The 24316-nt window shown below is 41.9% G+C and overlaps 1 protein-coding gene across 3 annotated transcripts in view; it reads left to right on the forward strand.

The window, feature by feature from the left end:
* Positions 1–24316, forward strand: part of ADAM12 (ADAM metallopeptidase domain 12) — a 303749-nt gene that overhangs the window by 222766 nt on the left and 56667 nt on the right. For all 3 annotated transcript variants that reach the window (XR_012905666.1, XM_025188248.2, XM_075935285.1), the window contains exon 12: positions 23812–23989. Coding sequence is in view for 2 of the 3 variants with exons in the window: in XM_025188248.2 (XP_025044033.1) it covers positions 23812–23989 (178 nt within the window). In the remaining variant the exon portion in view is untranslated. The remainder of the gene's footprint in view (positions 1–23811; positions 23990–24316) is intronic.

Genomic DNA, 24316 nt, shown 5'->3' on the forward strand with positions numbered 1-24316 from the left:
TAAATTGAGGTTTACCGCCATCGAAAGAAAAGCCGCGTTCTTTCGAAATAATTTCGAAAGAACGCGGCTTGAGTCTGGACGCAGGGGAAGTTTTTTCGGGAAAAGGCTACTTTTCCCGAAAAAAACCCTGAGTCTGGACACGGCCTCTAAGATAAGTCCTTTTGAGACAGGAAAAATGATAAAAGGCCGTGTGATGTGGGGCTGCAGAGAAGTGGCCCAGAGAAGCAGGCAGTGTTAGAGTAGGTGGATGAGCAGTGAGAGGCTGCCTCAGCCCCAAGTAGCGGGCGGGCCCCGGTCCCCCACTTTTCCCCCCCTGTGTTTCACAGTGATGAAAATGGTCTGGATAGACTATTGCTTGCCTCTGGAATAAGAGGCTAGATTGAGGACTGCAGTGAACTCCTGAGGCAAGTGGCAAGACAGTGGGTTGCTGTTCCCCTGGGAGAGGAGGGGCAATAGCACTGTAGCTCAGTCAGAGGGCTGTGCCCCAAAGCCGATGCCAGGGATCAGGACAGACAAAGAACCAAACAGGGATCAGACAGAAGTGACGGTGGTGAGACACCCAGTAGTAGAGGGAGTCATGGGAAGTCAGTAGAGCTAATTACCACCATGACTGGCAGGAGGCACCATAGCAGTGAGTTGAACCCTGTGACAGGCCCAGATAGCAGATCTGGAGTTTTAGTGAGTGCTGGGCATAACAAGAATGTGCTGGAGCCAAAAGGATAGAAATAATTGTGCGGCCATTCCTGTGCTCTAACTTTATCGACTTTAATGCCACTGGCATAATTATAAATTGGAAGACAAAGCATTGTATAGTTAATTTTCCTCAGTGTTTCAGTGTTTAACCATGCACAGCAAACCCACCTTTGCCCTATATCCATAAGGAGGTATTCACTATGGGGGCATGTCAATGACAGAAAGGGGAAAAGGTCTAAAAAGTGACCACCTTCAAGTCTACAATCCACTTCTCTTTGTGTCCTTCTATAGGAGAGGTACAGTTCACTTTATAGTCTGCCCCCCAGTCCGCTATCAACTTGTTTGGTATTCAAGTAACTTTACTACAAAAATTAATTATTTGGGGCCTGGAAATGTCTCGAGTTTCAAGAATAAGGCATAAAAAGCCTTCACGGTTGGCAAAAAAAAAAAGCTGGCATATGCAGCAACCTAGCCACTTCATCAGTCTGTGCTAACCACATCACTTTCACCACAGGGAGTGCAGGTGGGGATCAAGAACCTTCAAGCAGCAGATTAGTACCTACCCTGTACAATAGTAGCCAACATCAGAGGGAAGAGTTGTATTGGGGAATTTTCAGGGGTGCTACTACTGCTGTCTGGTGCTGATTCTTGAAAAACCAATGTTAGCTCCTCTGTGGCATGAGCTGATCTTAACTTAATAAATAAGTGACTAAAAGGGGATTCAGAGAAGAGTGATGAAGCAGATCAGGAGGCTGAAGTGATTGGCTTGTGAAAAGAAAGGATTGAAGTGGGTAAGTACATATCACCTGGCTAACAGGAAGTGGTTTAACATCAAAGAAGACCAGGGCTGAACACAAGGGTACAGCACGAAGAAAAGGATGAAATCAAGAAAGGGGACAATCATTGAGTTGTATGTGTCTGTGGCTTTGTCTCCACTTTGTGGAAGTGTTTGAATCCTCAGCTTTTGTAAATCTGAAAAAATGGAGATTATGAAACAAGGCAGCATACTGTCCGAATTCTACATGAGGTTTGAAAAAAATATGTTGATTGCATATTCATTTACTGCTCAGGTTTGGAGAAAACTTAAAAAAAAATCCATCCCCTATCATGAACACAATTTAACTAAGATTGAAACCTATTACAATAAGACAAGAAAGAAGGTGAATTATGGGAAGAAACAGATGGTGTAACCCGGGAGAGATCAAAATATTACTGGGTTAGAATCTGTTTAAGTTACTCTCCCAAATCAATTTAATTGGCTCAGTCTCGATTTTGTTGAAAGAAAAAACTCTCAGGAGGGATTCTTTAAAATGCTGTTTAAAAAGAGCATCAGAAATGCAAAGTATGTTTTCATTTCCTCTAGGCACAATTAGATATTCCTCACTCAGCACTGGGATGCATTGATAATAATTAAGGTTAAATAAAATTTTAAAGTGAAAACATAATACATTTCTGTGTTGATACTGCCAGGTTTCCATAACTCGCCTCTCTCCCCCTGCTTTTTCATGAGAGGCTAAAAGAGACTTTGCTATGAAGATTTCATGAATACAGGTTCCCCCTGTTCGCGCCACTACTGTTAAAATTGACTGATTTCTTTATATCATTAGCCTGACTGTCCAAGTTTTATTAGATCTAGAAAAATTTGCTCTGGCTGAATGTTGCAAATGAATTTTCAGTGTAGAAATAAAGTTGTTTTGAAAATGTAACCCTGTTGTGTATTTTGAGAGTGGGATTTATTTTGGTTTGGTTTTGGCGGGGCAGCTCCCATATGACTGAAAAACAGCTAAGTTAACCTGCTGCAATAGAGAGGGATTATAATGACTCCCTGCTCTAACTTTGGTGTCCAAGTTTAAACACTGGGTCCTATATTATTCTTTCTTTTTTTTATTGGTTACGTGTCTGTATTTCTGCTGCTGAGAGGAAATTTGTTGTGGTTTATATGCATACATCTAGCCTGCATTCTGCATTCTGATTATTGATGCAGTTTGTTGCAATGTTCTCTGTGAGGCTCTAACGTGCAATTTAGATTTATTTTCACTTTTTTTTTTTTTTAACAAATCTTGCCACATTTTTGCATTGATAATTCTCATACGTTGTGGTCTCTCTCTTTAAACTGGGTCATTCTGTGTTTTTATTAAAAGCCATAGAAATGTAGCCGTGTTAGTCTGGGGTAGTTGAAGCAAAATGCAGGACAATGTAGCACTTTAAAGACTAACAAGATGGTTTATTAGATGATGAGCTTTCGTGGGCCAGACCCACTTCCTCAGATCAAATAGTGGAAGAAAGTAGTCACAACCATATATACCAAAGGATACAATTAAAAAAAATGAACACATATGAAAAGGACAAATCACATTGCAGAACAGAAGGGGGATGCGGGGGGGTGGGAAGGGGGAGGAAGGAAGGTAAGTGTCTGAGAATTGCTGATATTAAAGGTAGGGAGAGTGGGATGTTTGTGAGTTAATGGTATTACAGGTGATAATTGGGGAAACTGTCTTGGTAATGGGTGAGAAAGTTCAAAGACTTGTTAAGTCCTTGTTGGCAAGTGTCGAATTTTAACATGAATGACAGTTCAGAGGATTCCCTTTCAAGTGCAGATGTAAAAGGTCTTTGTAGCAGAATGCAGGTGGCTAAGTCATTTAGAAAGTGTCCTTTCTGGTTAAAGTGGCAAGAAACTGTTTTCTCTTTGTGATCTTGTCTGATATCTGTTTTGTGGGCATTAATCCTTTGGCGAAGTGTCTGAGATGTTTGTCCAATGTACATAGCAGACGGACACTTTCGGCACATGATAGCATAGATTATATTTCTGGATGCGCAGGAATATGTGTTCTTGATCTTATAACTCACTTGGTTAGGTCCAATAATGGTATCAGCAGAATGAATATGTGGACAAAGCTGGCAACGGGGTTTGTTGCAAGGGAAGGTACCAGGGTTGGTATTAGTGTGGTATGTCCTGTGGTGGTTGGTAAGAATCATCTTGAGGTTAGGTGGTTGTCTATGGGAGACTATGGATTAATGCCCACAAAACAGATATCAGACAAGATCACAAAGAGAAAACAGTTTCTTGCCACTTTAACCAGAAAGGACACTCTCTAAATGACTTAGCCACCTGCATTCTGCTACAAAGACCTTTTACATCTGCACTTGAAAGGGAATCCTCTGAACTGTCATTCATGTTAAAATTCGACACTTGCCAACAAGGACTTAACAAGTCTTTGAACTTTCTCACCCATTACCAAGACAGTTTCCCCAATTATCACCTGTAATACCATTAACTCACAAACATCCCACTCTCCCTACCTTTAATATCAGCAATTCTCAGACACTTACCTTCCTTCCTCCCCCTTCCCACCCCCCCGCATCCCCCTTCTGTTCTGCAATGTGATTTGTCCTTTTCATATGTGTTCATTTTTTTTAATTGTATCCTTTGGTATATATGGTTGTGACTACTTTCTTCCACTATTTGATCTGAGGAAGTGGGTCTGGCCCACGAAAGCTCATCATCTAATAAACCATCTTGTTAGTCTTTAAAGTGCTACATTGTCCTGCATTTTATTAAAAGCCAGATTTTCAAGTGCTCAGTGCCTGCCATTTGGGGCCTGATTTGCAAAAGTTCTCAGCATGCAGTAGTTCCCAGAGTGACACTTCTGGCCATATTTTCAAAAGAGGATCGCACCCAACATGAACCTACCTTGCTGAACTTTTCTGGCCTTTTATTTAGGTATTTAAATGGAAGTTGAGCCCTTTGAAAAATTCTAGCCACAGTTACTAAGGCTAATTATTACACTTGTTCTCTTAAAAATGATGACATGGATAGCAATATGAATTATAAAGGTGGCATGTTTGCCTGATGAACTATCTGAATATCAGATTCACTGTTGTTACATAATACGTCTTATGTTCTCTTATTTCCGATAATGTGCTGGCGGGGGGAGGGGGCTGCTCTTCCCCTCTTTTCTATTGCCTGCTAGTATTAATGAGAATGTGCATCAGAAGAAGTCTGGTAATAATATAGAATTTATAACTCATCTAAATATATATTTGCATGATAAATTGTTGGTTAAGCTCACTGGAGGATCCATTCTGCTCAGTAGTGTCAACTCAGAAATTTCGAGGGGAGCCTTCTTAGTTTGTCATCTGGGTTTTGTTTTTATGACTGACATAGAACAATAAAAATTAAATAAAAAAACTACACTACTACTGCTAAAACATTTAAATTAAAACTCATTATCAATAATAATCTAGAAATGCTTAAGACTGTACAGGCAGTCCCCGACTTACGCGGATCCGACTTATGTCGGATCCGCACTTACGAACGGGGCTTTTCTCGCCCCGGAGCTCACGGGCGGCGGGTCGCCGCCCGTGTCCTCTGGGGCGAGAAAAGCTTCTCCCGGTCTCTCTGGTCTGCTGGGGGGGGTCCAGCAAAGCCGCTGGACCCCTCCCCCCCCCAGCAGACCAGGGGGACAGGAGCAAAGCCGCCCAGGCGGCAGGAGTCCCGCTGCCTGGGCGGCTTTACTCCCGGGCAAACGAGCAAAGCTGCCCAGGCGGCAGCTTTGCTCAGGTGTCCCTGGTCTGCTGGGGGGGTCCAGCGGCTTTTCTGGACCCCCCCATCAGACCAGGGAGACAGGAGCAAAGCCGCACAGGCGGCATCTTGCCGCCTGTGCGGCTTTGCTCAGGGGCAAAGGAGCAAAGCCGCACGGGCAGCGGGGTCCCTCCGCCTGTGCGGCTTTGCTCGGGTCTCCCTGGTCTGCTGGGGGGGGGAGGGGGTGCAGCTAGTGCCCCCCCCCCCCAGCAGACCAGGCTTTTGTTGTGGGATGCCTCGGGTAGAGCAGCTGGGGTGCTGCCGGGTTGGTCCTGTGGGAACCTACCGGGCAGTGCCCCAGCTGTTCTGTCCCAGTCTCCAGATTCAGCAGCTGTTGAAACTGATCAGGCTGATTCCAGGAAGCTGGGGGCAGAGCAACTCTGCCTCCGGCTTCCTGTAGTCAGCCTCTGGTCAGTTTCAGTGGCAGCAGCTGAATCTGGAGCCAGTTCTGACTTACATACAAATTCAACTTAAGAACAAACCTATAGTCCCTATCTTGTACGTAACCTGGGGACTGCCTGTACTTAACTTGCCCTCATATGTATTAGGTGTTCCAACACAATACCACTTGTTGGAAGAAAGAAAAATGAACCTCAAGAGAATCAGAGCAAGGGGTCAGTTTTGATTCTGTAGCTACAAACATGTACACTTCTTCAAGCTTTCTGAATCTCTTGAGTCTGTAGAACTGAGCTATGAAAATATTCTTTCTCGTGAGATTTCCAGCAAGATGTGCCATGAAAAAGCATTTTAGCTTTGGTACCAATCTCGGCTTGAATCTGGAAGTGAAAAACCGTTTATCCCGACACTAAAGAATTTTTTTTAAATTTGGTCTGAAGTTTAGTGCTAGAACATGCGAAGAGTAATAATGGAAGTGGGACACAAATCAGCAGTTATGAATTAACTCTGAATTTCCTGACCTCCCTTGGGTTGTTTTCTATTGAGAAGATTTTGCTTTGCATTTCTCAGACCTGCTGTTTACAGACTCATAGACTCTAAGGTCAGAAGGATGTTACATTGCAGAGTCAGCGGACCCATCTGGAATGATATCTTTAACCATTTGAAGAAAATAAAATTATCTTTTAGATGTAAACAGACCCTAATTAAATTCTGGAACTGTTTATGTCTCCAGCACAGTCCTACCTGAGCTCTGCACGGAAGCAGACTTTTTTTTTAAAGTTGAATTACTGATTTAATAAATTGCTTGTGACAAAACTAGCTTTTTTTTGCCAGCAGTATAACTGCTGTTTTAAAATCTTGAGCAACATATTCTTATGCCTAGTAATTTAGTACATTGTATTCTAGATCTTCCTTTAGTAGGAAACAACCATGAGATTACAGCATAGACTTTTATCAGCATTTCTTTTAGCTTCCAGAAAATCTCTGTATACAACCATGAGACTATCAGTGCTCATTTGGCATCCTTATTATTAATTCATATTGCTGTCAAGCGATCAAAAAAATGAATCGTGATTAATCGTTCAATTAAAAAATGTAATCACAATTAATCGCGTGTGCTGCCCCTTTGAAATGCTGCGGCGGTGTTTCAGAGGGACAGCATTGTGGAAGCCCGGGATCAGCTGGAGTCCTCAGCTGACCAGGCTCAGTGCAGCTGCCCCTTTGAAATGAAGTGGCATTTCAAAGGGGCAGCACCGCAGAAGCCTGGGATCTGCTAGCACTGCCCCTTTGAAACACACCAGTGACGTTTCAAAGGAGCAGCGCTGCACAGAGCCCACAATCAGCTGGAGTCCCCAGCTGACCCCAGCTCCATGCTGCGCTGCCCCTTGGAAATGCTGCCCCAACGTTTCCAAGGGGCAGCACTGTGGGAATCTGGGATCAGCTGGAGTCCCCAGTTGACCCCGGCTCCGTGCAGCACTGCCCCTTAGAAATGCCACCCCAGCACCTCAAAGGGGCAGCGCATTAGAAGCCTGGGATCAGCTGGAGTGCCCAGCTTATCTCCAGCTCCGCATTGCGCTGCCCCTTTGAAGTGCCGCTCCAGCGTTTCAAAGGGGCAGTGCTGCACAGAGCCCAGGGTCAGCTGGGGACTCCTGCTGATCCCAGGCTCCTCATGCACTACCCCTTTGATGCACCAGGGCGGTGCTTCAAGGGGCAATGCAGCATTAATGCCTGCGATTAGTGCGTTAAAAAAATTAACGCATTAATCCTGCCGAGCATTAATCGCAGGCATTAAAACACATCAATTGACAGCCCTAATAATTCAATTATATTATAGATACATTTCATTGGCTTGGGCAGGTTACAGTTCAAGTGCTAGTAGCATTAATTATAACAGGCTCTAGATTTTCCATTCCTCCTCAGCAATTTGTCACTGTCAGTGGTTAAAACACAGCACTGTGTAGCAGACAGTCTTTTAAATCAATTTAGTAGACAACATTTGTGTTGCTAGAGACCACAGTATTTTACTTATATGGTGCATTCCACATCAGAACCAGATTTATCCAGAATCAGATCATATCCAGATTCACAGCAGTGATTTTCTATAATTGCTTTGTCATGGACAAACATAAAACAAAGCCCCTAATATTGGGATGGTCTTGATAATATGGGGACTTTTCATCACCCTAGTGTAACCAAATCTGTACTGTTTTGCTAGCAGAGAGACAGTTATGTAAAAGTATAACTACATTTTGTCTTGTCAATATAGTGTACATACATAAAATAGCTTTGTTAGAGACACTTTTCCCCATGAAAGGTCATGATACAATATCTATATCTATATGCTAGTCTCTAAGGGTACGTCTACACAGCAACATTATTATGAAAAAACTAGCCGCATTTCAAAATAATTTAGTCCACATATATACAGTAGGCAATTATTTTGAAATAAAGTTGAAATACTGTCAAGCTGGAGGACTTCTTACTCACTCTCCTGTAACCCTCATTGTATGAGGAGTAAGGGAAGTTGGAGGAAGAATAAATAAGTGCTGTATAGACACTCAGAATTTTGAAATAAGCTATCCAATTGACATATCTCAGTTTGCATAGCTTATTTCGAGTTAAGCCCTCCTGTGTAAATACACCCTAAGGCTATACCTACACTGCACGGCTATTTCAAAATAAGCTTTTCCTAAATAGTTATTCCGGAATAACTTATTTCGAAATAGCACATCTACATTGCAGGGAAGCCTCAAAATTAGTCCAAGGCAGGCTTCCCTAATGTAAGTGTGCTATCTGCAAGGCACTGGGAAGGGGCTATTTTGAAATAGCAGCAGTGAAGCATCTACACACACCTTATTTCAGAATAGCTATTTCAGAATTGGTGTTATTCCTCGTAGAATGAGGTTTACAGATTTTGGAATAAGCTATCCATTATTTCAAAATAGTTTTGAAATAACGGAATGGCTGTGTAGATGCTCACATTGTTACTTCAGAATACTGCTAGTTATCTCAAAAAATGGTACAGTGTAGATGCACCCTTAGGTGTTACAGGACTATTTTTTTTAAAGTCACAGACTTCCACAGCTACCCCTCTGAGACTTTTTCCCCTACTTAGCGCTGCAACCGATATGAACAAATCATATAAAATTTCCATTTACCTTTGTCTTGGCTTTACATTTCATCAGTGGAACATTTCAATCTGAAGGGATAAATATGCAGTGCAGTGCACTGAGAAATAATCACACAATTTCAGTTGTTAATTGGTATTGGTGATTGCCGAATTCTCTATGTAGCAGTGGAAATTTACCCTAAAGGGTATATCCTTAAGGTCATTCAGATGCTCCTTTCTTGGATGTATGCTGTATGCCCTGAATTACTTATGGAGTTGATGTTGACTTGGATGTCTGAATCAAAATAATTAAATGATATTTAAGGCTGTGGGTTTGTTTTGTTTTGTTTTGTTTTGTTTTTTTGCTACAGATGTCATGGGAATCAGATTCCATTGTGTCTGAGAGAGATTTTTTAAAATTGGAGAGAGATGTCCATTTTGCCCATATTACAGCCACCAAAGTTGCACAAGGGTCTTTTTCTTTTCTAATGGCAAAGTATTGTAGTCTCAGTGTGTGCTTGTAGAAGTTTTCTAATTGTAAAAATGTGAGGGCTTTCCATTTCAGCAATTTAAAGATTACAGAGAATAAAAATGGTCTCCTCCTTTTGGATAAAATTACTGAGAATATAGTGGCAAATATCTGGAATCCAATGGAATGCCCAAATTTTACTTATCTCTTTTAATATGCCATGGAGACTGCAATAATCTTGGTCAGTAATATCCTCCTGGCAATGGATAAAAGTCCAAGTGTGAAATCCTGGCTCCAATTAAGTCAATAACAAAAGTCACAAACTCTATGAGATCACGATTTCTCCCCAGATGTCCATGCTGATCCTCTTTAGATCTTTGAGAAGCATTTGATTCCTTTTGAGTGCAATGTTTTGTTTGGCCCACCCAAGGACCCAGATGGGATTGTTCTCAACTCGATTCATTCCTCTCCTCTTAAGCTACATCTGCACTGCAGTGGGAAAGGTTGCTTTTAGCATGGGTGGACATACCTAAACTAGTTTGATCTAACTGCTCAAGCATGCATCCATGGTCCTGGGCAGGTACGACAAGTCCATACTGCCTTGACATCACTGCTTAGATCTAGCACAGGTATTCTACATTTACTGCTATCAGACCTCCCATCTGCAATGTAAATATGCCCCAAGATTGATCCTAGAAATGGGTGATGACTTCATGCTGACTAAATACAAAACTAAAACTAACTAGCCTATTTTCATCATCCTAGATAAGTGAAGAGCAAACTAGAAGTAATAATAAATGGTGAGAGATAAATTAGATTTGGACAGTTCTTCTAATTTCACTAATCTGAGGCTTTTATGGGTTATTCATGTGAAAACCTTTATTTTAACTGTCTGGCTAAAAATATAGATGCCCACACCTATTTTTAGTGTTGACTTGATTGCTGCTAAGTTGACAGAGACTCATATTTCCCCCTGCTGCTCTCTTACTTTCCCCTTTTTGACCTTCTCAAGGCTGTATGAAGTAATTTACTAATCAAATAACATTCTTTTTTGGAGTCTGGTTTATTAAGAGAATGTAGTAGTTCAAGTGTCAACTGAAAACAAGTTTTCCTGGAACTCTACAATTTGTTCAGCCCCTGGCTGGGCTCAGCAGTTCTTTTCCAAACCCAGATCCTACCGCCTGGAATTTCCTTGAGCCTCTTCCTGTTAAGGCTTGTGCTCATGTCCCTCACTGCAGGTCACTTCAGCCAGGCTTTGTCATCTACATAGTGTTGAGATGTCTTTCCCCAGTCCTCTCTGTCCATAGGGAATTCTTTAAATTCCCAGCAGGTCCCTCTCCTTTTTATGGATGGAGCAGGTTCCTTCTTGCAGGAAGTCTTGTCCTTTCCCCATTCCCTCAAGCCACTATTGGATGATCAACTGTTCTGAAGGCTAGGCTCAAGCCAACTATGGTCAAATAGCTAGGGATAAACCCAGTTCTCTTAAAAAAACTAACTCTCCCAAGGCATTGTCACAGCTGAGTTTGAAATAGTCCACTCTGGCATTTTGTGCTATTAACAGAATGTACATCTCTCTCCTTTAGAGAATTTGCTGAAGCACAACCAGAAATAATAGATTGGATCCAAGAATCATTTAGTCAAATACTGTGGCTTCTCTTATGCACATTAAAAGGCCATAGTAATTCCCTCTGACCTTAACCTGTAAGTCTTACTAGGAACATCAATCACGGCATTAGTCATCTGGCATTATTTTAAATGTTCTGCTCTTTTCAGAACCTAGTGCAGTTATGTCTTCCCCATGAACCTCCACATGGCATCCACTCTACTCTGCAATGATTAGGCGTCAGTTGAAGTATTATGTTCAGTTCTGGGCACCACATTTCAAGAAAGATGTGGAGAAATTGGAGAAGGTCCAGAGAAGAGCAACAAAAATAATTAAAGGTCTAGAGAACATGACCTATGAAGGAAGACTGAAAGAATTGGGCTTGTTTAGTTTGGAAAGGAGAAGACTGAGAGGGGACATGCTAGTGGTTTTCAGGTATCTAAAAGGGTATCACAAGGTGGAGGGAAAAAATTGTTCTGCTTGGCCTCTAAGGATAGGACAAGAAGCTATGGGCTTAAACTGCAGCAAGGGAGGCTTAGGTTGGACATTAGGAAAAACTTCCTAACTGTCAGGGTGGTTAAAACACTGGAATATGTTGCCTAGGGAGGTTGTGGAATTTCCATCCCTGGAGATATTTAAGAGCAGGTTAGATAGACATCTATCAGGGATGGTCTAGATGGTACTGGGTCCTGCCGTGAGGGCAGGGGACTGGACTCAATGACCTTTCAAGGTCCCTTCTAGTTCTAGTGTTCTATGATTCTATGATCTGCAGAGCACCATTCCACAAATGCAATTGTAAGTCCATAAATCATGTCAATACCTCCTCTAGGATGTTGTGGATATCCAATTCACCCTTGAGTGCTTATGTGGGATATTCTGTTATGAGGAATTTGATGGTTTGGATGTTCTCACCACAGTCACACAAAGAGCTGTTGATTTTCAACTTGTGGGTCAAGTAGCTGCATCTTCCATGGTTTGGTCAGATGTAGTTCAGTGTGATTCAAAATCTGCATTTCAGGTCAAAATTGGGAAGATCGCTTTTTGGTACAGTAATAATGTGCTAATTTGGAATGGTAGATGAAGTCCAGACATTTTGCCATTTCCTGGCCAGATGCAGAGACATGAGTTGATTGCGTGTGGCCAAACGTGGTTTTTATGATTTCAGGTATTGTTGAGGTAGATGGCGGTTTAATGTTTGCTGATACAAAAGCCACAGCAGAGGTATTGATTTTTAAAGTTCCCATGATAATTCACATGGCCTGATGCAGCTTCCTGTGCACAAGTTGATTAGGGCAATTTCTTATCTACACTGATGCACAGTACTCTGCAACTGACTACAGCAGAACCAAGGCCAGTGTTTGTAGGACAGGGCCCTTGATCATCAGCTTATTCCAAATAACTTTTGAATAATTTGAAATGAGACTTCACCTTAGATTGGGGTGGGTAATAATTTTTGATGGGAGAATTGGTAAATGGTCATGGGCCGCAGTCTTCCATGAAGGAGGTGTGGGAACCAGGATGGAGGTTGGCTGCAGAAGGGAACTTGTGGTAAGGGATGGGGACAAGAGGGGATGTGGGATCTGGGAGGGAGTTTGGGTGAAGGAGAGGGTTGTGACCTGGGGAAGGGGACTGGGATGCAGGGACCAGTAGGAAGTACGGGTGTAGGAGAGGATTTTGACTATGAGGAGAAGTGCAGGAGGGGGTGAAAGGTCTAGGAGGGTGTTGTGACCTTAGGCAGGGGTTTGGGTTGTGATCTGGGGCAGGGGATTGGGATGCAGGGTCGGGGTCAGAGGTTGTGATCTGGGGCAGGAGTGCAGGAGAAGGTGCAGGGTCTGGGAGGAGAATAGGTGCAGGGGAGGATTCTAATCTGGAAGAAGGGTGTAGGAGGAGATGCGGGATCTGTGACCTGGGGCAGAGATGCAGGAGCGAGTGCAGGGATTCGGGTCATGACTGAGGGCAGGGGTTTGGAGTGCAGGGTGTGGGAGGGGTATGGGTGCAGGAGTGGCAGTGTAGGGTATGGGTTATGTGGGGCAGGATTCTGACTTTGGCTGGGAGGTGCTTACCTGGCAGGCTCCTCAGCCAGGCTCCCTACCTGCCCCACTTCCATACACTGTTCAGAGCAGCTGGCTGCAGGGGCCATGTGTGCTTCTCTGAAGGTGGCAAGATGGGGGAAAGGAGCAATGTGATGCCTGTCCTGTTAACAGATAGCTCCCATTACCTGGAAACCAGACAATGGGCGCTGCAAGATTATTCTGGGAGCATGGGCATCACGAGAAGCCTCTCTCCCCTCCCCTTAGGCTCACAGCATTCAGAGATGCACACACAGTCCCTGAAGCCAGCTACTTGAGTGCCATGTGGGGGAGGGACAGGCAGGGAGTCTGGCTGAGGCTCCTGCTGGGCTGTGGGCCAGATCCTGTAGGTCATATTTTGCCTGCCCTTGCTTTAGAGGCTCCTTTCTTGAAGTGATCATGACAGGTCAATGTGTAGTCAAAAATAGCCCCAAGATACATTTTCTTTGAATCAAGTGCAGTTTTACCACAAAACTTGATAGCTAGAGTGTACTGTGAAATTCTAATCTCAGGGTGGAAAGCAAAGGCTACCGATTTGCCTAGATTTGGTTTCAGGCACCACTTCTGGAAGTACTCCACCATCATCTTAATGTCAAACATGGGGGTTACTTCAAGTTCATTAAAGCTATGGGCCGGAGGTGCATCACTGCGAATAGCTAACAAAATAAGCTACTAGCAATGGTGCCTGGGTGTACATTTGCAGGACAGGAACATCCTTCACTGGAAATAGGGAATGAATGTGTTTGAGTTTAAGCTTCATGGATTTATTTTGCTTGGTTTGCAAACTTGGTATGGTAATCCCAGTTTTCTGGGATTCTTCTGCATCACCCTGGGTCCATCCCTGTTCAGCATTTCTGGGGGCTGACGTAATCAACCAGTGATTTCCTACATTCAATTACACTTTTGCCCCCAATTGGCTCCCACTGTCTGGTATGAAAACCTATTTCCGTGGTCCCTCACAGGACAAAACCACATTATAAATGGATTTTTTAAAGTCTGAGTTCTGAAATCATATCATGACCTAATGCAATTCCATCGTCAGGAAATACAGACCTGGCACTTCTCTGAGACACGTGTAAGCCATTCCAGACAGGGTCCCTGTAATCTAACCAAAAAGTCAGTAGGAAACAGAATGTCAGCAGTGTATTTTGAATAACATTAGTCATTGTCTTCATTCACTTATCACTTAGTGAGGATGTTCCGTTTTGTGCAACAAATTTAAACAAATTTAATCTAGTTTGGCTTCCTAGCTACAATTTCGTTGGATGCTGGTAAACACTATAGGGCACAACATGACTGCTACAGTTTTTCTCCACACCATAACATCATCATTGGTCTGGCCTTTTCATCTCTTTCTCTGGTATTTGTTGCCTTTTTAATTTTTTCTGTAGTCAGCATTGGATTAGCATCAAGTTCTAAATTATAAATTGTGTAACCTAAACTCTCAACAATCTGGTGAATTTTTATTGATGAGGTAGCAGACTGAAGGGAAACAGTAAATGATGAGCCAGAGGCAAATTCAAACTGATTATAGCTACTTTCCATGGCTGTCTGGTTCCAACAGGAAATGCAGTTGTTTGAGCACAATTCCCGAAGAGCTTTTGCGAGGCAGATAACTCCAGAATACAGTTAGAATACTGTCAAGATTGATAAATTGGTTAGTATTGCTTCACCTCTAGACTACAGGAATGAAAATCACAATAGGCCTCTCATCAAGAAAAAAACTTTTCTGACTGTACATTTGTCAAAGTAAAAGTAACTCATAATAATGTGTTTTACTTGGCAGTTTTGTGACTGCAAAAATATTAAGCCATGACAGTGTATACTATACAAAATCATAAGTGTTATTCCTTTGCTGAAAAGTATTTTTCAGAATCACTGAACCATGTTTCATTACTACTTTTTACACCAAAGACTTGCATTCAGCATTGTAAATCTGCCCTTCAGAATATTTCTGGTAGGTGAATTCTCACCTTGAGTTTTCTCGGGAGAAGTCAGATCTACCAGAGGTTCTGAAAATCCAATATAGACTCCTGAGATTATTATTTGAATATAGACTGGAAATCTAATTTAAACATTTTGGTGAAAAGGCTTTCTTTTTATAATCCCTAAAGTTTCATATTAATGCCACAAGCGGTTATTGCCACATAGCAATTCAATTAACCACTAGCTTGATCATCACAATTACATATTGGGAGTGTAAAAGCTATATTGTAAAGAACATGCCAAAAGCTATATAAGAATTCTAGGCTTACTTTTAAACTACTGACCATGAACTATACAAGTGAGAGCTTTGATGTTATGTGTAACAACATGGCCCAATTTTGTGTGCTACTTTATTGATGCCCCAGGGATTAAAACTATAAAAGAGCGAGTGAGAGAGAGAGTAAAAAATAAGCTAGAAAAGCGAGTCACTTGTCACAGACTGGGTTACTTTGAAGCAAAATTTGTAGTTTAATATTGTATAAAAGAAAAGCTCTATCCCTTAGCCAAATACAGGACAAAGATGCCCCATGCACCAATCACTCCTGGGACTATGTGGTTGCAGAGTTAGTCTATAGCAGGCTGCTTTAATTCATGCAACCTGCCTATGCCCCATTGCAGCAGCCAGGAATCAGTGGAGTTCAGGAATGTTCCAGCCTCTCAACCTTTCCCCAGCTTCTTCCCTGTCCCTACCATAGGGAGTGGGATTGCATAAGAGAGGGTTCTGTAGTGGCAGATGCGTCTGCAATGTCTACGTATGCCTGTTAAGGAATGCATTTCTCTGCTTGAGCTACATAAAGCTGCCTTAGTACCCAGCAAGATCTGGCCCCTGATATTCAAGCTATTTGCTTGCATTGGACTTGTGGGATCTATTTTTATTACATGGTTCTGATATTTTTTAAGGAAATACATGAATGGATTTGCAACTGGATCCATCAGTTAAATGGAAGACTGCAACATAACATCCCCCTTAAAGCACTTGTCAAACTTGAGACGATTTCTGTGAAAATTGAAGTTATACAAAGTCAGACATAATGTTCTTGATGAAAATCTATAGTATTTAAACATCTGTCTAGATATCAGATAAGGTTGGGTTTTTATCTCATGCTTAGTGCATAACGGCTTTTATGCATTCCCTGTGCTTATTTAGTTCATTACCATAAGATGCTATATACAGGACACTTGGAGCCTGAGAGATTCAAATAATAGCAAATGCAGTTTCATCCTGCTATGTTCAGACATCTCAAATGAGGCCTTGAAAAGTTAGTTTGGAAAGAGCTCACTAAAGGAGAAGAACATTGTCGTGAAGGCTAAACTAAACCCAAGTTGACTTTTTACTGAAAGGGAATGTTGCCTAGTGGGTCAGGGGGTTGCGTGTTTGGAAGCAGATCCTCAGCTATTTCATAGTTCCATTGAAATCAACACCCTGATGGAGTCATTGGCATAAGGACTATTTACACCAGCTGAGGATCTGCCCCTAGTAATTGTGAATTCTGTTTCTCTCTCTGTCATTGATTTTTGCTGTGTGAAGGTATTTAAGCACCTAGTTCCTATTGATTTCAATGGGATCTAGATATCTAAATACCTTAAATAATCTGACCACTAAGCCTACATTAAACTCAGCATGGTTACTCAGCTCATTCTCTGTGAAGAGGGTGGTGATATTTAAGCCATCTTCATAAGGGTGATGTGCATTTTAATTAATTGTTTGCTTGTAAAATTCTTCAGGTCCCTGGCTGAAAGATTCCGTATAAACCTTATTAGAATATCGGACATCAGTAAGGACTGAGAGAGAACTGGATTAAAAAGCAGCATATAGGTTCTGGAATCATGATGAGGAAAACTGTTATGGCGATGTTCTAAAATTCATAGAAATAAAAACACTATGGAATATGATTCTAAGCAGTGATAGTCAGAATATTCTGAATGCTCCTGTATGGGGGATTTAAGAAGGTTTTTAAGAATAAATGGAGCACAGAAAATAAATCTGTTCAGAACAAATGCATCCATGTAACATAAAATTGCTGCAAAGGAAACCAACTAAAGTTCAAAATGTTACACAGCAGTACAAGAGTTTAGGGGCATTGGTGACTGGTAAAGCAAGGAAAGAAAATCACAATTTACTGAAATGAGAAGCCAGGAGAATCTGAAGAGAGCTGGGGCTTTATCCTGGAAGGCATGCTTATGTGTGATGCTGAGTATCCTGTGCTCACACAGAAGTCAATGTGACTTAAGCGTGTCCATTGTGGTATCTGGGAGAATCAAGCCTATAGAGTCACAGGATCAGATACCATCTTGGCATGGGACTGTTGACCTCAATTAGATGTGGAGTAACACCTGAGCTGAACAGTGTCCATTTTTTTCTAGAAATGTGTGATAATGCATACACATGCCCAGGGCCAGATTAGCTCTTCTGTGGGCCTGGGGGTATTAGATTGTGTGGGACTCTTGTTGCAAGTCTTTTTCCTAATATAATGAAGGAGGCTGATGGAGATGCAGGTTCTGGGTAGAAGTCAGGTTGCAGGAGGGGGCTTAGGGCTGGGGGTTGTGGTGTGGGTACTGAGAGAGAATTAGGGTGTGGGTGGGGGGCCAAGACAGGCCAAAGTGCAGGAGCAGATTCATGGCATGGACAGGCGGTTGGAGGGCAAGGAATTTACCTTGGACAGCTCCTGTTTGGTGGCCCAGCAGGGCTCAGGCAGGCTTCCTGCCTGTCCTGGTCCTGCACCACTCCTGGAAGCTGCCTCCATGTCCCTGGCTATGGCCCATGGGGGAGGAGGTGACTTTGCACACTGTCCTCACCTGCAGGACCAATTGGCCACAATTCTTGGCCAATGGGAGCTTCAGTGGCTGCGCCTGCTGGTGAGGGCATCGCATGAATGGAGCTTCCTCCTGAACACTGTGAACCAGCAGTTGCAGCTACAGCCCAACTGAGGGGGAACAGCAGCACACCAGGCAGGAATGGATTATCACAGGCTTTAGTTGCTACAGACCATGTCCCTGGTCTAAGAACCCTCCCCTCCCCCCCAAAAAAAAAGTTTTGGACTTTTTGGCAGCCCAGGGATGTTTTTGAAGGGACTCCATAGCCTGGGATGCTGGACTCTAGCTCCAAAAGCCCCTGGGTTAATTGAGCCCTGTACATGCTGTTACCCGCTGTTCCAGGTTTCACGTCGTGCATTGATAATTTCCTTTATTGCCTTGATGTAACTGATCCATGGACTTGAGTCTTAACTAGTACCTCGTATAGCCAACTGGAAATGGCTGCAAAAATGGTGGAATTCATTAAGCAGATTATTTATCAAATAAAGGGGCACACTGATTAGGAAAAGACTGGGGAAGACAGAGACTTTGAATTTGACATGCTATGGACTTGATTAGAATATAAGAGAATCCAACTGTCTAGCGATTAGATAGATAGATCCAGTCTAGCTTTATCAACAATCCATGTAGGACCCTCATACACAGCTCCCCAAAGCACTGAGGGGCCATGGTGTTGGGATTCAGGCAGTAGTGAGAGAAGCCTGGTCATGCTGGTGTAGCTCTTCTCTCTGGTGTTTTCTCTGCAGCTTTTCACAGTATCTTCCATTCTAGAAGATTTTCTAAGAAGGACCTGAGCCACATAGATAATAAGACTTGTCACACAAGGGAGGTTTGCTAGGAGTCTCCATTGTCCAGGGACAGTCCTCAGGAGGATGGCTTAGGAGTGCCACTCATTGGAAAGTGACTGACGTTTTCCCTGGACAAGAGCACTGGTGGACACTGTGGTGAAATCTAAGGATTTGTAAGGGTATGAATTGAGGTCCAGCCTTCTGCTAGAACTACCAGAACAAACACATGATCTTGTCACTGTGACCCTTGCCTTCCTCTATCCATTCTCTTTGCGTGCGTTCTCCCTTGTCTTTATTGTGAATGTAAGTTGTATGGGGACAGGACCTCTTAGCAAGGTTCAACAGGTCTGGTGTACACAGTAAAGAGTCTTCAGGACATCATGAGCAAGGATGCTATGAATTATAAGATGCAACATGCTATGAATTATAAGATATTTTAATAATAGTATCTCATATGGCAGTTTTTAGTGACTGATTTAGAAACCGTTTACAAAGGAGATGTCATTATCCTAATTTTACAGTGGGGAAATGGAAGCATATGGAGCAGAACCAGAGTTTTCAAGTTCTTGTGTGCCTAAAAGATACTCACAGGAATCTCGTGTGATTTTTCAGAAGCACCTTGATTTCCCAATGTGGCTTGCCCAAGATCACCCACAGGCTGGTGGCAGAGCTCAGAATAAAATAGAGGTCTCTGTAGTCCCTGTCCCATGCTCTATCTAGTAAGCCACACTGCCTGTTGTGATATTCAGTGGTGTGGACAGCCTCTCAGCAGTGTGGTCTGGTGGCTAGGACACTGTACTAGGAGTGAGGCGATCTGGAGTCTGCTCTCTTCTCTGCAACTGACGTGCTGCATGGCCTTCTATGAGCTCCTTCACCTTTTGTCTTTCTTATCTATTCAGACTATAAGCTGAGTGGAAAAGGGTCTGTCTCTTATACTGTATTGTGCACAGTGCCTACCACAATATTCCTCAGCCCTGTTCTAGCAGGTCTACTCCTGAAATGGAAAAGATAAGTTTGAACTCATGCAAAACTCTCTTGCCTGCACATCTATATAGGGCACTATATAGACAACAGTCGTATTAGCAGAAAATTCTGTGTTCCTTAAAGGCCACTTGATGCCACTTCACTTAGTTAATGAAAAGAACAAACTGTCAAGGGCTAAACTTAAAAGCAGATGTATAGAAAAAGAGATGGCATTTATGTGGCTTTTATATTTGAAATAATGAACGGAACAAAACCCAGCACTGTCGCTAATAGGATCACTTACTACTAAAAGCATCATCTTGCTACAGTGAATGTCTCATTACAGTAGCAGGGGGCCTAGAAATGACCTCTCCTGGTCCAGCAACATCCCTCATACAAGACTGGTCAAGTCCCGAGGGTGCTGGACTATGGAGGTCCAACCTGTATCTTCTCATATGTAGCAGTGGTTGCTCTAGAACAGGTTTGAAGCATTGTGGCAGAGCAGCATGGAGAAGCCTGCTGTATGTGTTCTCTGGAGGTCTTCAGTCCCATGAGATGACTCCCTCAGCAACTGTCACAAACTTTAAATTCATTTAAACTAATAATATGCCTAATGCTCTTAATCCCGCCCCCATCAAGTAGTTAATGTTGCTGCTGAAACAATTTAAAAATAACACAGCCAAAACATCATAACATAACAGCAGAAATATTAAATGATTTGTTGTATCATCAATGGAAGGAGAGTGATGTCAGAGACCAGTCCTCCTTCCACAGAAAATTCCCAGTGTCTTCAGTGGATGTAGGATCCTCCCCTCCACAGATGAATTAATTCTTCAAATGCTCAGTTTCCAGTTGTTGTGATTGTCTTATTGTTTGTTTATTTTTGGATTATGTGGTTGAAGAATAAATATTTTCAAAAAGTTATTCATTTATTTAGTAAATAACATGTGCACTACTGATTTCAGCTGAGGAAATGATTGTCAAGAGCAGGAAAAGCCAGAAGATGAATGGGTCTCTTACTTAAAAATAGGAAACAGCTTGAAGTTCCTTTTGGGGTGGGGGGGAGATAGCTCATCTATTAACAATTACATTATTTTGTCACTGATACGAAATAAGGATTGTGTTCTACCAGTGCTGGACGCATGCACCTCCTATTCATGTGAACAATTCTGGGCCTTCGTGGAGGGAAATATAATAATCCTAAATATTCAGAGTTTTGACCAGCATCCTGCTGTAGCAAATTTACCATGCTATTGAAACTATGTTTATAAAAAAGCAGAGAGGAAAATAAAATGTATTATCCAGATTCCCACATCAAATTTTGATTGAATATATATGTCCTTATATGTCTCTGTCTTCACGTTGGTGGGTTTCAGATAAAGCCTTACCAGAAAATGCAGGATCAAGAATTCAGACATTCACAGCTTGAGGCAAGTATCATGCCTAGTTAAATATCCTTCCGTGTTCCATACAGAGTCTGTGAATCATGTGTCATGCTTGCATTTATACCAGGATTTGGAAATGCTGTAAGTCTGCCTACCTGTTTGCATTCACATACACAGGATGTTCTGTGCAACAGGATGTTTTTCCAACCAAACTAAGAGTTGTCAAGAATCACCAGTCAAGACAGTGTGCCTCAAAAAGCGTGCCTCTGTCACAAACAGAAGATGGTCCATTTTGTCTCTCTAATATCTTGTGAACCACACAGCTGTAACCACACTACATACAGTCAAGCATCTGCAGTTATGCTCATCTCTCCTAGTTCTATGCAAGGATAGGTAGGAATATTTCCAAAATGTCCTTAATTTCTTCCCCCATTACCTCCAGTTCCCTTCCATGTTTTCCCTAAGGATACGTCAACACTACTGCATTATTTTGGAATAACTAATGTTATTTTGAAATAACAAAATGCGCATCTATATAGCAAGCCATTACTATGAAATAATGTTGAGATGGAGGACTTCTTACTCCAACTCCTATGACCCTCATTTCACAAGGAGTAAGGGAAGTCAAAGGCTACATCTACACAGTTTCCTTCTTCCGCAAAAGCCTATGCAAATGGAGCATGGATTAGCATATTGCCATGCTTCATTTGCATAATTAATTAGGAGCCATTTTTGCTCAAAAAGGCACCAACTATACAGCGCCTTTTTGCACCAAAAAAACCCTTTTCTGTAAGAGCCGTTCTTCCTGAAAAAATGAGGAAGAACGGCTCTTGTGCAAGAGGGGGCTTTTGCGCAAAAAGGCACTGTGTAGACGGCATCTTTTTGCATAAAAACCTGTTGCGCAAAAATGGCTCCTAATTAATTATGCAAATGAAGTGTAGCAATATGCTATTCCTCACTTCATTTGCATAGGCTTTTGCAGAAGAAGGAAGCTATAGAGACGTAGCCAAAGAAAGAGAGTTCTTCCTTTGATTTCCTGCTGCGTAGACAATGCCAAAAGCCAAATTAAGCTATTTCGACATCAGCTACGCAATTGACATATCTGAAGTTGTGTATCTTAATTTAACTTTTGCCCTGCTGTGTAGATGTGCCCTTAAGAGTCCAAAGCTTCTGAAAAGTAGCCTGACTCCTCTCTCATGCTCTTTTCAAAGTTGATAGTTTCTCTTTGGCACCATTATCCTGTTAGACATTAACATTTTCCAGAGACCAACTCCTTAAGTGAAGATGCCTCTTAACTTATTAAAATCATGTGTTAGTGAACCACAGCATTTAGTTTAGCAAGTCAAGCCCCATAAGTGTTCTGTAAAAATTATTTTCTTATTCAGAAGCACATCTGCATCCTGTGCTACAGAGATGATTGTTTTATTTCAAAAGAATCTATGAATAGGTAATTTTAAATTGAAGCAAATTAATTCTTTGTGGAAGGTACTCAGCACCTTACTTAAGATCCTAATTAACCTTTCTGAATAAACATAGAAACTTAAACGTCCATTACATTTACATCTGTTGCAGTTTTTTTTCTTTAACTAGAAAGGATCCTCTCTCTGGCATCTCTGGGCATGGTCTCACCAGGCTCTGAGAACACTTTCTACTTTGCATTATTGGAAATCATGATTAATTACATTCTGTAATTCAGTAGCACGGGACTTTCATTTAATATCTTATTTGCCAATTAAGATTATACCCTGTTCTTAATAATATGTGGTTGATAGAAAGCATTTAGGGAACAAAGCCCAGTTATTATCAGTCCGGCTCCCTGTGCTGCCGTAATGCTGAATTACTGCCTAATTGCAGAGTGATGCCATATAGAGTCCAAAGTCTTAAGAGAAATAAGGCAGCTTGCATGTCATTTGGCTCCTGGTTACAATCCAGATCTAGTGTAATCATGCACATGTCCCAGTGGAGAAAAGGTGCTTTTGTATTCTTTATGGGGTGATAACATGATTTCCACAGTCATGTACCAGTGACCAGATCCAAATACCATGGAAGTCAGTGAGCCTCAGGGGTCAGAACCTGCTCTCTTTGAAACAAGCAGTAAACATCCATTGACATCAGTGGGTGCAGAGTTGAATCCCCTCAAGTAAAAGCAGAGGATTGCAGAGCATGTTTGTGGACTTGTTTGCTAACACTGTGAGTAGTTTAAGGAAGTAAAAATATTCATGCCCACAAACAATAATCAGGGCAGACAAATTCTCATATTATAGCAATGTAAATCCATGATAAGATGGCTTCAGTATTTACTTTGGCTTCATCCTGGTATAAAATGAGAACAGACTCGTGGTCCCTAGGCCTGGACTTCAGTGAAGAGTTTTGCTTTCCTGCGGATGGCAAGAATTGGCTGTAACCAAAATCATTTGGTATTTTTCTCCTTTGTTTTCCTTAAGAAAACTATGAGACCACCATGATGAAGGCAAAGAGACCTACAACTTCTTTCTAATAAAATGAGGTGTGTGTTAATTTTAAAATGAGAGTAACAGCAATAATTTTGGGTCAGATTTTCAAAGAGCCCTTAAACTAGCACCTAACAACCTGCCAATTCAAGAAATTCTGCAATGTCAATACTGGAGGATCATGGCCTAAATATGCCCTCACAATTTTGCATGTGTAATCAGCTATGTAGACATTCAGTTCCTGATTTACAGGCACAAGTTTTGTTTTCAGCCACGAATTAGGTGACTAAGCATGGAAATTCTCTTGGAAATGACTGTGTCTAGTCTCAGAATGTTTCTTAGAATAGTTCAACCTACAGTGAATTTTTGCAGCTGAATCTTCTGTGGAATGCCCTGGTGCTTGCTTGTGTATGGATGTACTGGAAGGTCACCAGAATAATAGAGATTTTTTTTTTCATCTCAGGATGCTAAACTTTCTCTTTTTTCAATTTTTTTCTTTCCCAGCTATCCATTCCCCATGGTATTCAGCAGCTGTAGTAAAAAGGATCTGGAAAATAGCCTGGAAAAAGGAGTGGGGATGTGTCTCTTTAACCTGCCCGAAGTTAAGGAATCATTTGGTGGACAGAAGTGTGGGAATGGCTATGTGGAAGATGGAGAAGAGTGTGACTGTGGGGAACCTGATGTAAGACTATCTCTCTATCTATTTCAGAATTATTATTTTATCTCCTTGCTATAGATTGATCCTCTCTAGTCCAGCAATCTTGGGACCTGATGGGTGCCGAACCAGAGAATTTGCTGAACAAGAGGAGATTAATGTTGTAGTGAATGGGTCTTTTTTTTTTTTTTTTTTTTTTTTTTGCCGAGGAGAATAATTGGAACAATGCTTGCAATACTGCTTAATAATGTATGACTGTACTGATACACCCTATATAAACTTGTGCCTGCCTATCCAAGGCTTATCAGCTCTCTTCATACCAACGTGTTAGTGTTGTTACACAATTTTATTATA

This window comes from Pelodiscus sinensis, chromosome 8, assembly GCF_049634645.1.
Source record: "Pelodiscus sinensis isolate JC-2024 chromosome 8, ASM4963464v1, whole genome shotgun sequence".
Taxonomy (NCBI): Eukaryota; Metazoa; Chordata; order Testudines; family Trionychidae; genus Pelodiscus; species Pelodiscus sinensis.